The sequence below is a fragment of the Babylonia areolata genome, chromosome 12, assembly GCF_041734735.1.
Source record: "Babylonia areolata isolate BAREFJ2019XMU chromosome 12, ASM4173473v1, whole genome shotgun sequence".
Lineage (NCBI taxonomy): Eukaryota > Metazoa > Mollusca > Gastropoda > Neogastropoda > Buccinidae > Babylonia > Babylonia areolata.
The window spans coordinates 30,647,278-30,662,277 of NC_134887.1; the positions used below are offsets into that span (position 1 = coordinate 30,647,278).

Here is a 15,000-nt window from a genome sequence, read left to right on the forward strand (position 1 = left end):
GTTTGTTTGGTCACATTTGTTGGAGTTGGATCCCTGGTTTTTTATTATCTACAGGCTTAATCTGCCTTGAGTCAGTACTCTCTGATCATAGTGTTGAAACAGGTCTTCCTGTGAAGATACACACAAAAAACCAAAAAACCCACCAAAAACATTGGTTTCATTTTTCACTGTTTTTGAGGACAGTGCTGTATCTTGATGACATGACTTTAGACGCGTGTCTTAAATACGTTTTGTGTTATGTCATAGAACTTTATGTTTTCCAACTAATTCAAGTCTTATTATTATCTAAACACTTTTTTTTTTAAACTGATATCTATTATTTTCTTCTGTTAGGGAAAGTTGCAATATATCAATAATCTGTTATCATATCATTATCATTATTACTACTGTTGTTATAATTTCCCCCTGTGCCAGTGATCCCTCCCTGTTATTATCATTACTACTACTTCTACTGTTGTTATAATTTTGCTCTGTGCCAGTGATCCATCCCTGTTATTATTATTACTACTACTTCTACTGTTGTTATAATTTTGCTCTGTGCCAGTGATCCCTCACTGTTATTATCATTACTACTACTTCTACTGTTGTTATAATTTTGCTCTGTGCCAGTGATCCCTCCCTGTTATTACTATTACTACTACTTCTACTGCTGTTGTTGTTACAATTTTCCCTTGTGCCACCAGTCCATCCCTGTTATTATTAATATTATCATTATTACTACTACTACTACTGTTATGATTTCCCCGGCACCAGTGATCCAGACCATGGAGAAAGAGGCGCGGGACATGGACACCCAGCAGAGGAGTCGGGACGAGGCCAGGAAGCGCCAGCACAGCAAGTCCTCCTCGCCTGACGCTGCCCCCGCCGAAGGCTTGAACCCCAAGCCCCCTGTGGGTGACACCAAGGATGACAACAAGGAGGTGGATGCCAGGGGGGCCTTTCACCAGGTGCCTCGCAGGGCCGAGAGCCAGGACCACTCGGCCCAGGACTGTGACGAGCCAGGCCCCACACCAGAGACCCCTGGGAAGCGTCGGCGGAGTCGCAGCCCCTCGGGGCGTCAGTCCAACCTGGTGCACTTCATCAGCGGTAACCCCCATGTGGAGCTGGTGAAGGGCATCCTGCACATGTACAAAGATAGGTCAGTAGGGTGAGGGGCACTGGTGTTTTCGTCATGATGATGATGATGATACTGAAAGTGTTTATACAGTGCTGGATCTTCAGTCAGTCAAATCACTCAGCCAGTCTTCATGCTGATAATGATGATATTAAAAAGTGTTTATACAGTGCTGGATCTTCAGTCAGTCAAATCACTCGACCAATCTTAATGCTGATAATGATGATATTATAAAGTGTTTATACAGTGCTGGATCTTAAGTCAGTCAAATCACTCGACCAATCTTTACTTAATGCTGCTGATGATGATATCAAAAAGTGTTTATACAGTGCTGGATCTTCAGTCAGTCAAATCACTCAACCAATCTTAATGCTGATGATGATGATATTAAGAAGTGTTTATACAATGTTGGATCTTCACGACTTCAGTCAGTCAAATCCATCAGTGATAATGATAATACTTAAACTAGGTATTTATGATGATTACAAACAGGGAAATGTATGCTTTTTTTTCATGACCCTGTTTCTCCATTTGTACTTTTGGGGCACACCAACTTTGAAAAACTTTTAGGAAAAAAACAATGATAGATCAGTTCCATTTTTTGTATGTTAATCTGTGGTTTTTAACTTCATGACAGTACATAAATGTCAAAAATGATAAATTCCAACTTTAGCTGGGGTTTTGATTGCTGCATCACACACACACACACACACACACACACACACACACACACACTAACATGATGTTGTTGCAGTCAGAAGACCTCTTTGCATCACATATCTATTTCTAGGTACTAATGTATTGTTGTTTTTGCAGTCAGAAGACCTCTGTGTCACATATATTTCTATACACTAACATGTTGTTGTTGTTGTTGCAGTCAGAAGATCTCTTTGCATCACATATATATTTCTATACACTAACATGTTGTTGTTGTTGCAGTCAGAAGACATCATTGCGTCACACGTATATTTCTATACAGTACACTGACGTATTGTTTTTGTTGCAGTCAGAAGACCTCTTTGCATCACATATATATTTCTAGACACTAACATATTGTTGCTGTTGTTGTTGTTGTTGTTTTTGCAGTCAGAAGACCTCTTTGCGTCACATATATATATATATCTATACACTAACATGTTGTTGTGTCACATTATATATTTCTATACAGTAACGTATTGTTGTTGTTGCACCATATATATATATATATTTCTACACACTAATGTATTGTTGTTGTTGTTTTTGCAGTCAGAAGACCTCTTTGCGTCACATATATATATATATCTATACACTAACATGTTGTTGTTGTTGTGTCACATTATATATTTCTGTACTATAATGTATTGTTGTTGTTGCGTCACATATATATATTTCTGTACACTAATGTATTGTTGTTGTTGCAGTCAGAAGACCTCTTTGTGTCACATATATATATCTATACACTAACATGTTGTTGTGTCACATTATATATTTCTATACAATAATGTTGCGTCACGTTATATATTTCTGTACACTAACGTTGTTGCAGCCAGAAGACCTCTTTGCGTCACACACACACATATATATATATATATATATATATATATCTACACTAACATGTTATTGTTGTTGTGTCATATATTTCCATACAGTAATGTATTGTTGTTGTTGTGTCACATACTTATATTTCTGTGCACTAACGTATTGTTGTGTCACATGCATATATTTCTACACACTGACATGTTGTTGCGTCACATATATTTTTTTATACACTATTGTATTATTGTTGTTGCGTGACACACACACACACACACACACACACACATATATATATATATATATATATATATATATATATATATATATATATATATATATATATATTACTGTGAACTAAAGTGTTAAAGTGTTGTTGTTGTGTCACATACATATATTTCTACACACTGACATGTTGTTGTTGCGTCACATATGTATTTCTATACACTAACATCTTGTTGTTGTGTCACATTATATATTTCTATACACTAACGTATTGTTGTTGTTGCGTGACATATATATATTACTATGAACTAGAGTGTTGATGTTGTTGCGTCACATATATCTGTATCTATATGTATATCTCTCTCTCTCTCTCTCTCTCTCTCTCTCTATATATATATATAGAGAGAGAGAGAGAGAGAGAGAGAGAGATGAATATCTCTCTCTCTCTCTCTCTCTCTCTCTCTATATATATATATATATATATATGTATTTGTATATATATATTTATATATACACACACTATCACGTTGTTGTTGTATCACATATATATATATATTTTTATACACAAACATATTGTTGTATGTAATGTATCACATACATATATTTCTATACACTAACGTATTGTTGTTGTGCCACATACATATATTTCTACACACTGACATGTTGTTGTTGCGTCACATACATATATTTCTATACACTAACATGTTGTTGCGTCACATATATATATTTCTATACACTAACGTGTTGTTGCTGTGTCACAAACATATATATTTCTATACACTAATGTGTTGTTGTTGCGTCACATATATATTTCTATACACTAACGTGTTGTTGTGTCACATACATATATATATATTTCTATACACTAACGTGTTGTTGTTGCGTCACATACATATTTCTATACACAAACGTGTTGTTGTTGCATCACATACATATGTATATATGTTTCTATATACTAACATGTTGTTGTTGTTGTTTCGTCGCATACATAATATGTTTCTATACACTAATGTGTTGTTGTTGTTGTTTCATCACATACATATGTTTCTATACACTAACGTGTTGTTGTTGTTTCATCACATACATATGTTTCTATACACTAACGTGTTGTTGTTTCATTACATACATATATGTTTCTATACACTAATGTGTTGTTGTTGTTGTTTCATCACATACATATGTTTCTATACACTAACGTGTTGTTGTTGTTTCATCACATACATATGTTTCTATACACTAACGTGTTGTTATTGTTGTTGTTGTTTCATCACATACATATGTTTCTATACACTAACGTGTTGTTGTTGTTGTTTCATCACATACATATGTTTCCATACACTAACGTGTTGTTGTTGTTGTTTCATCACATACATACAAATGTTTCTATACACTAACGTGTTGTTGTTGTTTCATCACATACATATATGTTTCTATACACTAGCGTATTGTTGTTGTTGTTGTTGTTTCATCACATACATATGTTTCTATACACTAACGTGTTGTTGTTGTTGTTGTTTCATCACATACATATATGTTTCTATACACTAACGTATTGTTGTTGTTGTTGTTGTTGTTGTTTCATCACATACATATGTTTCTATACACTAACGTGTTGTTGTTCTTTCATCACATACATATATGTTTCTATACACTAACATGTTGTTGTTGTTGTTTCATCATACATGTTTCTATACACTAACGTGTTGTTGTTGTTGTTTCATCACATACATATGTTTCCATACACTAACGTGTTGTTGTTATTTCATCACATACATGTTTCTATACACTAACGTGTTGTTGTTGTTGTTTCATCACATACATATGTTTCTATACACTAACATGTTGTTGTTGTTGTTTCATCATACATGTTTCTATACACTAACGTGTTGTTGTTTTGTCACATACATATGTTTCTACATTCTATAAACTAACGTGGTGGTGTTGTTGTTTCATCACATACATATGTTTCTATACACTAACGTGTTGTTGTTGTTTCATCACATACATATGTTTCTATACACTAACGTGTTGTTGTTTCATCACATACATATGTTTCTATACACTAACGTGTTGTTGTTGTTTCATCACATACATATGTTTCTATACACTAACGTGGTGTTGTTGTTTCATCACATACATATGTTTCTATACACTAACATGTTGTTGTTTCTATACACTAACATGTTGTTGTTGTTGTTTCATCATACATGTTTCTGTACACTAACGTGTTGTTGTTGATATTGTTGTTTCGTCACATACATATGTTTCTACATTCTATACACTAACATGTTGTTTTGTTGTTTCGTCACATACATATGTTTCTATACACTAACGTGTTGTTGTTGTTGCAGTCAGAAGACCTCCCTGGAGCAGGACGTGTCCCGCAGTGAGATGCTGTGCATGATGGCCATCCCTGCGGCCTACACCATCCATGACCTGATCAAGTTCACCGCCCCTCTCAAGTCAGTCCTCATCTCTCTTCTCTCACTCATGTCCTGCTCTTTCTTTCTGCTTCTTCTTCTTCTTCTGCGTTCATGGGCTGCAACTCCCAAGTTCACTTGTATGTACACAAGTGGGCTTTTACATGTATGACCGTTTTTACCCAGCCATACTCCACTTTCGTAGGTGTGCATGCTGGGTATGTTCTTGTTTCCATGACCCACTGAACGCTGAAATGGATTACAGGATCTTTAACGTGCGTATTTGATCTTCTGCTTGCATATACATATGAAGGGGGTTCAGGCACTAGCAGGTCTGCACATATATTGACCTGGGAGATCGGAAAAATCTCTACCTTTTACCCAGCAGGTGTCGTCACCGAGATTCAAACCAGGGACCCATAGATTGAAAGTCGAATGCTTTAATCACTTGGTTATTGTGCCCGTCACTTTTTCTTCCACTTTGTTTGGTTGTTTTCTTTAGTGGCGATACAGAGCTTGAAGCTGGCTCTCCCTGACTAAAGAGACATGTCAGTGAAAGCTACTACTGGTTATAATTATATGCACTATTATGGTTGTTGGTATGAGTAATCACGCTAAAGCTAGCAGTCTAATGAAGTTAACCATATGTAGTGCAATATTGTTGTTTTATGAGTGCTTTCACTAAAGCTATCATCTTAATAAAGGTAACCACTGTCAATGCAATATTATTATTTCATGACTACTTTCACAAAAGCAAGAAGTCAAATAAAGGTAACCATTGTCAATGCAATATTCATTGTTGTTCAGTGAGTACTTTTACTGTTTTCAGTGCTGTATACTACCTGTACTATATAGGTACTTATACTACCTGTTTACAGTGCCTTATACTACCTGTACTATATAGTATAGGTATTTATACTACCTGTTTTCAGTGCCTTATAGTTATACTACCTGTATAATATATGTACTTACACTTACAATTGCTACCTGTTTTCAGTGCCTTATACTACCTGTATTATTTAGGTACTTATACTGTTTTCAGTGACTTATACTACCTGTTTTCAGTGCCTTATACTATATGTAATTAGTTACCTGTTTTCAGTGCCTTATACTATCTTTACTATATAGGTATTTACACTACCTGTTTTCAGTGCCTTATAGTTATACTACCTGTATTATATATGTACTTACAGTTGCTACCTGTTTTCAGTGCCTTATACTACCTGTACTATATAGGTACTTATACTGTTTTCAGTGCCTTGTACTACCTGTACTATATGTACTTATACTGTTTTCAGTGCCTTACACTACCAGTATTATATATATATGTACTTAACGTTACTACCTGTTTTCAGTGGCTTGTACTACCTGTACTCTATATATGTTTAAAGTTACTACCTGTTTTCAGTGGCAGCATGGAAAGCATGCAGGTGTTGAGAGGGGCTGGAGGAGTCCGGAATCAGTACATGTTGCTGATCAAGTTTAAAGACCAGGTGGGGTATAGGTGGAGCAGAGATTATTTCTGCAATAATCTCTGTTTAATTGTATGAATGTGTAGAATTAATGTGCAACATGATATACGCAGTGTTGACTGTTTGTGTCTTTCAGACTTGTTGTATCAGTTACAGTGTTTCAAAGCGAATATGTGCAATGCTTTTTTTATACTGATGTCTTATGTGCCAATGTTATCTTCATGTTTTAGTGTTTAGTAATTGTCTGTGTTTGTTTTCGGCACCCCTGGTGTAGTTTCTGTTTATGAAATAATGAAGTTTTTCTTCTTCTTTTTTTTTTTTTTTTTTTTTTTTTTTACAGAAAAATTCTGTTTTATAATAATAATAATGAAAATAATAATAATGATAATAATAATAATAATATGTCACACAGCGATGAAAATTATTTGGAACGAATTAAAGCACATATAACAGAGTAACAGCTGACTGGGATTGCTGGGGAATTGATGACACATTTATGGAGTCTGGTTACCGGAAAATAAATGATCCATTTATTTGATATTGACAATTAAAAAAAAAAACCAAAATGAAACGAAATCTGGACAGACAAGAAAAGAACATGCATACATATGGATGTGCTACGGGCACCACTATGGTATGGAAAATAAAAGCATGTAAAGTTGGACTGAACTGAACTAACACCCCCTACTTCTGATGAAGTTATTCTTATCTTAGATCAAGAGCATTTATCTGGCTGTCTCAAGCTGCAATGCTTGGTGTTGATATTCTGTTTGAAATTCCCCAAAGTGGAGCGTTGTGTTTTCTTTTGGAGGGTTGTTCAAAGTCCCCGACAAACACTGCAGGTGTCTGTCTCTCTAAACCTGTTTAACACCTGGAAATATATTTTGAAAGTGCAGCCTTGTCAAGTGATCCCAAATCTAAATGGACCCCCCCCCCCTCCCTCTCCCTCCCCAACACACACACACACACACACACACACACACACACACACATGGTCATCATCATCATTCATCATCATCAAAATATTGAAAGCAGAATGTTCCAAATCCTGGATTACCAACAACAAAACAACAAAACCAACAACAAAAAGAACACAAAAACTTAGTTGCTAGGATCTTCACATTGAGAAATGGAAGACAGCTGCTGTCAAAGGAGGGTGCTGCATACACACTGAAGGGAGGTAATATACTAAGGGAGGTCACTAGCTGTACCTACTTTTTTGTTTTTCACCGCATGAGCTGAGGTGTTGTTTTTTTTTTTTTGGAACCAGACCCCTGCTGGAGTTTTTATCAGTGGGTCATGGTAAGTATGTTAAATTTAGTGTTATTTTTGGGGGGAAATGCTTTCTGGGGTGATTTGAGGTGGTTGTGACGTGAGAACTGACTTGCATTGCAGAGCTCAGCGGACGAGTTCTACATGTACTTTAACAGCCGACCTTTCAACTCCATCGAGGCGGACATCTGTCACCTGGTGTATGTGGCCAAGATGGAGATCATGAGGGAATCAGAGGTTGGTTCTGGTTTATCGGCACTGCTTGGAGTGTTTTGTGGTGTTCGGTCAAGGTTTTTTTTTTTGTTGTTTTTTTTCTGCACCTGCACCATCACGTGCATAGTTTCAGTGGCATTACTCCCACACCGCTCATTCTGATTCCTCCATACACAGCCGTACCCAGGTTCATCTGTCGCATTCCCATCATTGCCATTCAACAGGGAACTATTGATGTAAGGTCTCCAGGAGGCCACACACCAGAGGAGACCCTGCACTACTGCTGAGTCACTTCGGTGGTGTTCAGTAGTGCCTGTTCTGATTTAACGTACTTCGGACACCACCTACTGAACCCCCCATTGACAACAGTAATAGCTTCGCTGTGGATCCAGACTGAGTGAGCATCCCCCCTAGAGTGAAGACCGCCACCACGTCCCTGCAACAACAGTCACTCATGAATCTGTTGACACTGAAGACCTTGAAAGGACTCGCCCCAGGCATGGAAGTGGAAGGACACATGCAGCATCCAGGAGGAAGTACTGGCCAACACCGACATCAGTAGAAGCCAAACTGTTCGGCACCCTGGAGGAGCTGCGACAGACGGCAGCCTTCATCGATGACACCGGGCTGCTTATCTAATGGGAGGCAAACGAAGAAGAAGAAGAAGGGGACTGAAACAGAGTGGACGATGAGAACAGGGCATGGCCATGTTGTCAGTCGTTAGGGAAACATCCTGGCCTTTTTTTTTTCTTTTTTTTTTTTTTTTGTTTGGGTTGTCTTTTGTTTCTGTTTGGTATTTTTCTTTCTCTCAGCCCCACTCTGTCTGTATGAGTGTCTCTGTGACACTGTGTCAGTACTGCTGTGTGTCTTTCTCTCTTGTGCTGTCCACTCCAGTCTAGTCCTCTCTCTGTGGCTGTGTTGTTCAAAGAGAAAGCATGAGTTTTGTGTGCTGTTATTCCGTTGTTGTTTTTCTTTTTTCTCTTTCTTCATTGCCTTTGATATTGAAACAGGAATGTGCAAGGGGAGGTGGGTGGGGATGGGGGGGGCGAAGGTTACCTGAAAAGTGGTTAGCAAAACATGAAACACCATGACACCTGCACACCTGTACGATGACTAGATCGATAACCTTGACCATATCATGAATCAGTGATCATGAACCTTCAAAAATGGAGTATGGCTGCCTACATGGTGGGGTAAAGGGGGTCATACATGTAAAAGCCCACTAATGTTCATATAAGTGAACGTGGGAGTTGCAGCCCAGGAACGAAGGAGGAGGAGTGATCATGAATCAGCAAGTGTCAGCTGTTTTGTTCAGGATGATTGACCCCTTCACTGCTGATTGTTGGTGAAATGAGACCAGCCACATGTCAGTTTTGACTCATGTTTCCCGCTTTTTGTGTATATTTCAATAATGCAATCATTGCTGCATATTCAGGTGATATTAATTCCAAGGGGAAGAAGTCCAAACAGAGAACAGTGACTGACATCCTGAACTGTAAGCTCTGTCTGATCTCAGTGAGGTGACAGCCCTTCACTGACATCCTGACCTGTAAGCTGTGTCTGATCTAAGTGAGGTGACAGCCCTTGACTGACATCCTGACCTGTAAGCTGTGTCTGATCTAAGTGAGGTGACAGCCCTTGACTGACATCCTGACCTGTAAGCAGTGTCTGATTTCAGTGAGGTGACAGCCCTTCACTGACATCCTGGCCTGTAAGCTCTGTCTGATCTCAGTGAGGCGACAGCCCTTCACTGACATCCTGACCTGTAAGCTGTGTCTGATCTAAGTGAGGTGACAGCCCTTCACTGACATCCTGACCTGTAAGCAGTGTCTGATTTCAGTGAGGTGACAGCCCTTCACTGACATCCTGACCTGTAAGCTCTGTCTGATTTCAGTGAGGTGACAGCCCTTCATTTACATCCTGACCTGTAAGCTCTGTCTGATTTCAGTGAGGTGACAGCCCTTCACTGACATCCTGACCTGTAAGCTGTGTCTGATCTCAGTGAGGTGACAGCTCTTCACTGACATCCTGACCTGTGAGCTGTCTCATCGAGCAGTTCTGTCTTGTGGAGGTGATAGCCCTTGACTGACATCCTGACCTGTAAGCTCTGTCTCATGGAGCAGTTCTGTCCTGTGGAGGTGATAGCCCTTGACTGACATCCTGACCTGTGAGCTCTGTCTCATGGAGCAGTTCTGTCCTGTGGAGGTGACAGCCCTTGACTGACATCCTGACCTGTGAGCTCTGTCTCATCGAGCAGTTCTGTCCTGTGGAGGTGATAGCCCTTGACTGACATACTGACCTGTAAGCTCTGTCTCATTGAGCAGTTCTGTCTTGTGGACGTCACCATCCTTCATTGACGAGCATTGTTTTTCAGCAGCAGTCAAGGGATTGATACATCCTTTGACTGAATCACGAATCTCTGTGTGTGAATTGGTGTTTTTGATGATAAAACAACAATAAAGATTGGTAGCTATCTCCTTTTACAAGACTCTCCTGGCCTCATTGTTCTTACATGTTCAGATTTTGATGATTGATTGTTTTTTTTTTCCAGGGCGGCAGTCTGCCAATTCCAGGACTGACGGAGCTTCCCCAATGCCCTGTGTGTTTGGAGCGAATGGTGAGTGCTCCATGGATGGGGTTGAAATTCTAGTTAAAATAAAGAGAAAGTTAAAAGTCTTGTAAATCTGCATATTCCTTCAACTGAGGAAAGGTGTTTTCTTTTGATGAATTACAGTGGTAGAATCAGAAAAGAAGAAGAAAGAAAAAAGAATTGTTTCCAATGGACACAACTGGGGGAGATCAAGACGCTTTGAATGTGGTGAGGAATCTGTGTATCTGATAAGAGTAGAATCAGAAGTGAATCTACGTGGTGAAAAATTTGGCATGTGGTTATTACAAGGGAAGTAAAAGGAATGACGGTGATCATGGTGAAAATGTATTCGATAAATTGTGAAGAGTACGATTGAGAAATGACTGCTTATGATGAAAACTGTAAATACAAGAAAGAAAGAGGAATGACAAAATGGTGAATTACTCTCCATTGGTACCCCAAAAAAAGTCCCAACATCTGTGGCCATCCATGTCCTGCTGCCGTGGTGACCTCATTTCCATACCCCTCCACTTCTGTGCTTGGGGTGAGTCCTGTCAAGGTCTTCAGCATCGGCAGGTTCATGGAGCACTGTCATTACAGGGTGGCAGTCTCCACTCTAGGGGGGGCCTCTCACTTGGTCTGGCCCTGTGACTGAACAATTATTGTCATCAGAAGGGTTCTTAGAAGGTGTTGCCCCAAGTATGTTAAATCAAAACAGGCACTACTGAACACCACGGAAATGACTCAGCAGCAGTGCAGGGTCTCCTCTGGGGTGTGGCATCGTGTGGCGACACAATACAATGGTTCCCTGTGGACTGCCAGTGCTTGGACTGGGACAGAGGAACTCGAGTTTGGCTTTGTAATTGTACGGAGGACTGGGAATGAGTGGTGTAGGAGTAATGCCACTGAAAGGGTGCAGGTGATGGGACAGCACAAAAGAAACAAGAGAGGCAAGGCCTTCAAGACTCACTTGTGATACACTTAAAAAAAATTTTTTTTTTAAATCCAAGCTTTTTATGTATTGAGTAAAATTTCAAAATGTAATGCTTAAGATGAGAAAGATCAATTTAAAGCAAATTAAGTCCCCTAGCATTAATTACAGAGTAATTTCCCTTTTTTACTATCTGCACCAAAACATTTGCAAAATAAATAAAACTTCCATGCTAAGCAAAAGAAGTTCCTGTTTGAACAAAAAATGATGATAATGACTGCTCTTGTTGTTGGGTCAGAATATCAGATCAAAGTGCCAAGTTTAGAGAATACAAAAAATATAAATATAACAGTAAATGCAGCTTGCATATAATTAGGCTTCATGTTTTATTTTTGTGTGCCCATCCCAGAGGTGCAATATTGTTTTAAACAAGATGACTGGAAAGAAGTGAATTTTTCCTATTTTTATGCCTAATTTGGTGTCAACTGACAAAGTATTTGAAGAGAAAATGTCAGTGTTAAAGTTTACAACGGACACACAGACACACGGACACACACACACACACACACACACACAGACAACCGAACACCGGGTTAAAACATAGACTCACTTTGTTTACACAAGTGAGTCAAAAAAGAAAGTGAAGGGAAAAAAAAGTAGTATTGGTATGAAAGTGTAGAAAGTATGACCACCAGGGTAGGTTGGAGGAGGGAGTGAACATGGTGAACGCCCCAAGAGGCTGTTTCAGGAGGAGTCGGTGGAGGGTGTGCTGACCGTGCTGTGTAACCATTCCTTCCACATGTCCTGTCTGGCACAGTGGGGAGACAGCACGTGAGTGTGTGTGTGTGTGTGTCTGTGTGTGTCTTGTTATGTGTAGGTATCTATTTGTGTGTGTATGTGTTTGTTTTTATGTCTTTGTCTGTGTGCTTGTGTATGTGTGTGTGGATGTGTGCTAGTGTGTACTTGTGATAATTTTAGATGTAACAGATTTTTTTTTTTTAATTTAGACACACACACACACACACCAACCACACCACACCACACCACACCACACCACACCACACCACACCACACCACACACACACACACACACACACACACACCACACCACACCACACCACACTTACACATACACACAAACACTTCACACACACACACACACACACACACACACACACCACAACACACCACAACACACTACTACACACTACACTACACCACACCAAGGTATTAAAAGGCATGCTGCCCAGATCAAGCCTCAGTGACTGACTTGCAACGGAAGCTGTGTACGGATTGAAAGAATAACCCAGACGATAACACAGTTGTGCATGCGTCTGAGTGAACTGTGGACAGAGCGAAAGTTTTCAAGACGGCCAGGTGTGTTAATGAACTAACTGGGAGTGAACTGTGTACAGAGTGAAAGTTTTCAAGACGGCCAGGTGTGTTAATGAACTAAATGTGGGGCAGGTGAGTGAACTGTGTACAGAGTGAAAGTTTTCAAGACGGCCAGGTGTGTTAATGAACTAAATGTGGGGCAGGTGAGTGAACTGTATACAGATTGAAAGTTTTCAAGACAGCCAGATGTGTTAACGAACTGACTGTGGGACAGGTGAGTGAACTGTGTACAGAGTGAAAGTTTTCAAGACAGCCAGATGTGTTAACGAACTGACTGTGGGACAGGTGAGTGAACTGTGTACAGAGTGAAAGTTTTCAAGACAGCCAGATGTGTTAACGAACTAAATGTGGGACAGGTGAGTGAACTGTGTACAGAGTGAAAGTTTTCAAGACAGCCAGATGTGTTAACGAACTGACTGTGGGAGTGAACTGTGTACAGAGTGAAAGTTTTCAAGACGGCCAGGTGTGTTAACGAACTGACTGTGGGACAGGTGAGTGAACTGTGTACAGAGTGAAAGTTTTCAAGACGGCCAGGTGTGTTAACGAACTGACTGTGGGGGTGAACTGTGTAGAGAGTGAAAGTTTTCAAGACGGCCAGATGTGTTAACGAACTAAATGTGGAACAGGTGAGTGAACTGTGTACAGAGTGAAAGTTTTCAAGACGGCCAGGTGTGTTAACGAACTGACTGTGGGGGTGAACTGTGTACAGAGTGAAAGTTTTCAAGACGGCCAGATGTGTTAATGAACTAAATGTGGGGAAGGTGAGTGAACTGTGTACAGAGTGAAAGTTTTCAAGACAGCCAGATGTGTTAACGAACTGACTGTGGAACAGGTGAGTGAACTGTGTACAGAGTGAAGGTTTTCAAGACAGCCAGATGTGTTAACGAACTAAATGTGGAACAGGTGAGTGAACTGTGTACAGAGTGAAAGTTTTCAAGACAGCCAGATGTGTTAACGAACTAAATGTGGGACAGGTGAGTGAACTGTGTAGAGAGTGAAAGTTTTCAAGACAGCCAGATGTGTTAACGAACTAAATGTGGAACAGGTGAGTGAACTGTGTACAGAGTGAAAGTTTTCAAGACAGCCAGATGTGTTAACGAACTAAATGTGGGACAGGTGAGTGAACTGTGTACAGAGTGAAGGTTTTCAAGACAGCCAGATGTGTTAACGAACTGACTGTGGGACAGGTGAGTGAACTGTGTACAGAGTGAAGGTTTTCAAGACAGCCAGATGTGTTAACGAACTGACTGTGGGGCAGGTGAGTGAACTGTGTACAGAGTGAAAGTTTTCAAGACAGCCAGATGTGTTAACGAACTGACTGTGGGACAGGTGAGTGAACTGTGTACAGAGTGAAGGTTTTCAAGACAGCCAGATGTGTTAACGAACTAAATGTGGGGCAGGTGAGTGAACTGTGTACAGAGTGAAGGTTTTCAAGACAGCCAGATGTGTTAACGAACTGACTGTGGGGGTGAACTGTGTACAGAATGAAAGTTTTCAAAACTGCCAGGTGTGTTAACGAACTGACTGTGGGCGTGAACTGTGTACAGAATGAAAGTTTTCAAGACGGCCAGGTGTGTTAAAGAACTTAGCCGTGGTACTTTCAGAATGGCCAGGTGTGTTAACAAACTAGCTGTGGCTTTTTCAAGACGGCCAGGTGTGTTAACGAACTAACTGTGTGACTTTGGACAGGTGTCCGGTGTGCCGCTACTGTCAGACGCCGGAGGAGGTGCCAGACCAACGTTGCATGGAGTGCGGGTCACAGGAGGTGAGGGATTCTTCTTCTTCTTTGTTCGTGGGCTGCTACACACATGTTCATTCATACATATATATACATGAGTGGTTTTTTACATGTGTGA

General features: G+C 39.9%; 1 protein-coding gene across 1 annotated transcript in view; it reads left to right on the plus strand.

The window, feature by feature from the left end:
- Positions 1–15,000, plus strand: part of LOC143288144 (BRCA1-associated protein-like) — a 29,073-nt gene that overhangs the window by 1,254 nt on the left and 12,819 nt on the right. The window contains exons 3-9 of the mRNA XM_076596439.1: positions 754–1,138; positions 5,203–5,313; positions 6,680–6,764; positions 8,139–8,252; positions 10,780–10,845; positions 12,498–12,580; positions 14,834–14,909. Of these exons, the coding sequence (XP_076452554.1) occupies positions 754–1,138; positions 5,203–5,313; positions 6,680–6,764; positions 8,139–8,252; positions 10,780–10,845; positions 12,498–12,580; positions 14,834–14,909 (920 nt within the window). The remainder of the gene's footprint in view (positions 1–753; positions 1,139–5,202; positions 5,314–6,679; positions 6,765–8,138; positions 8,253–10,779; positions 10,846–12,497; positions 12,581–14,833; positions 14,910–15,000) is intronic.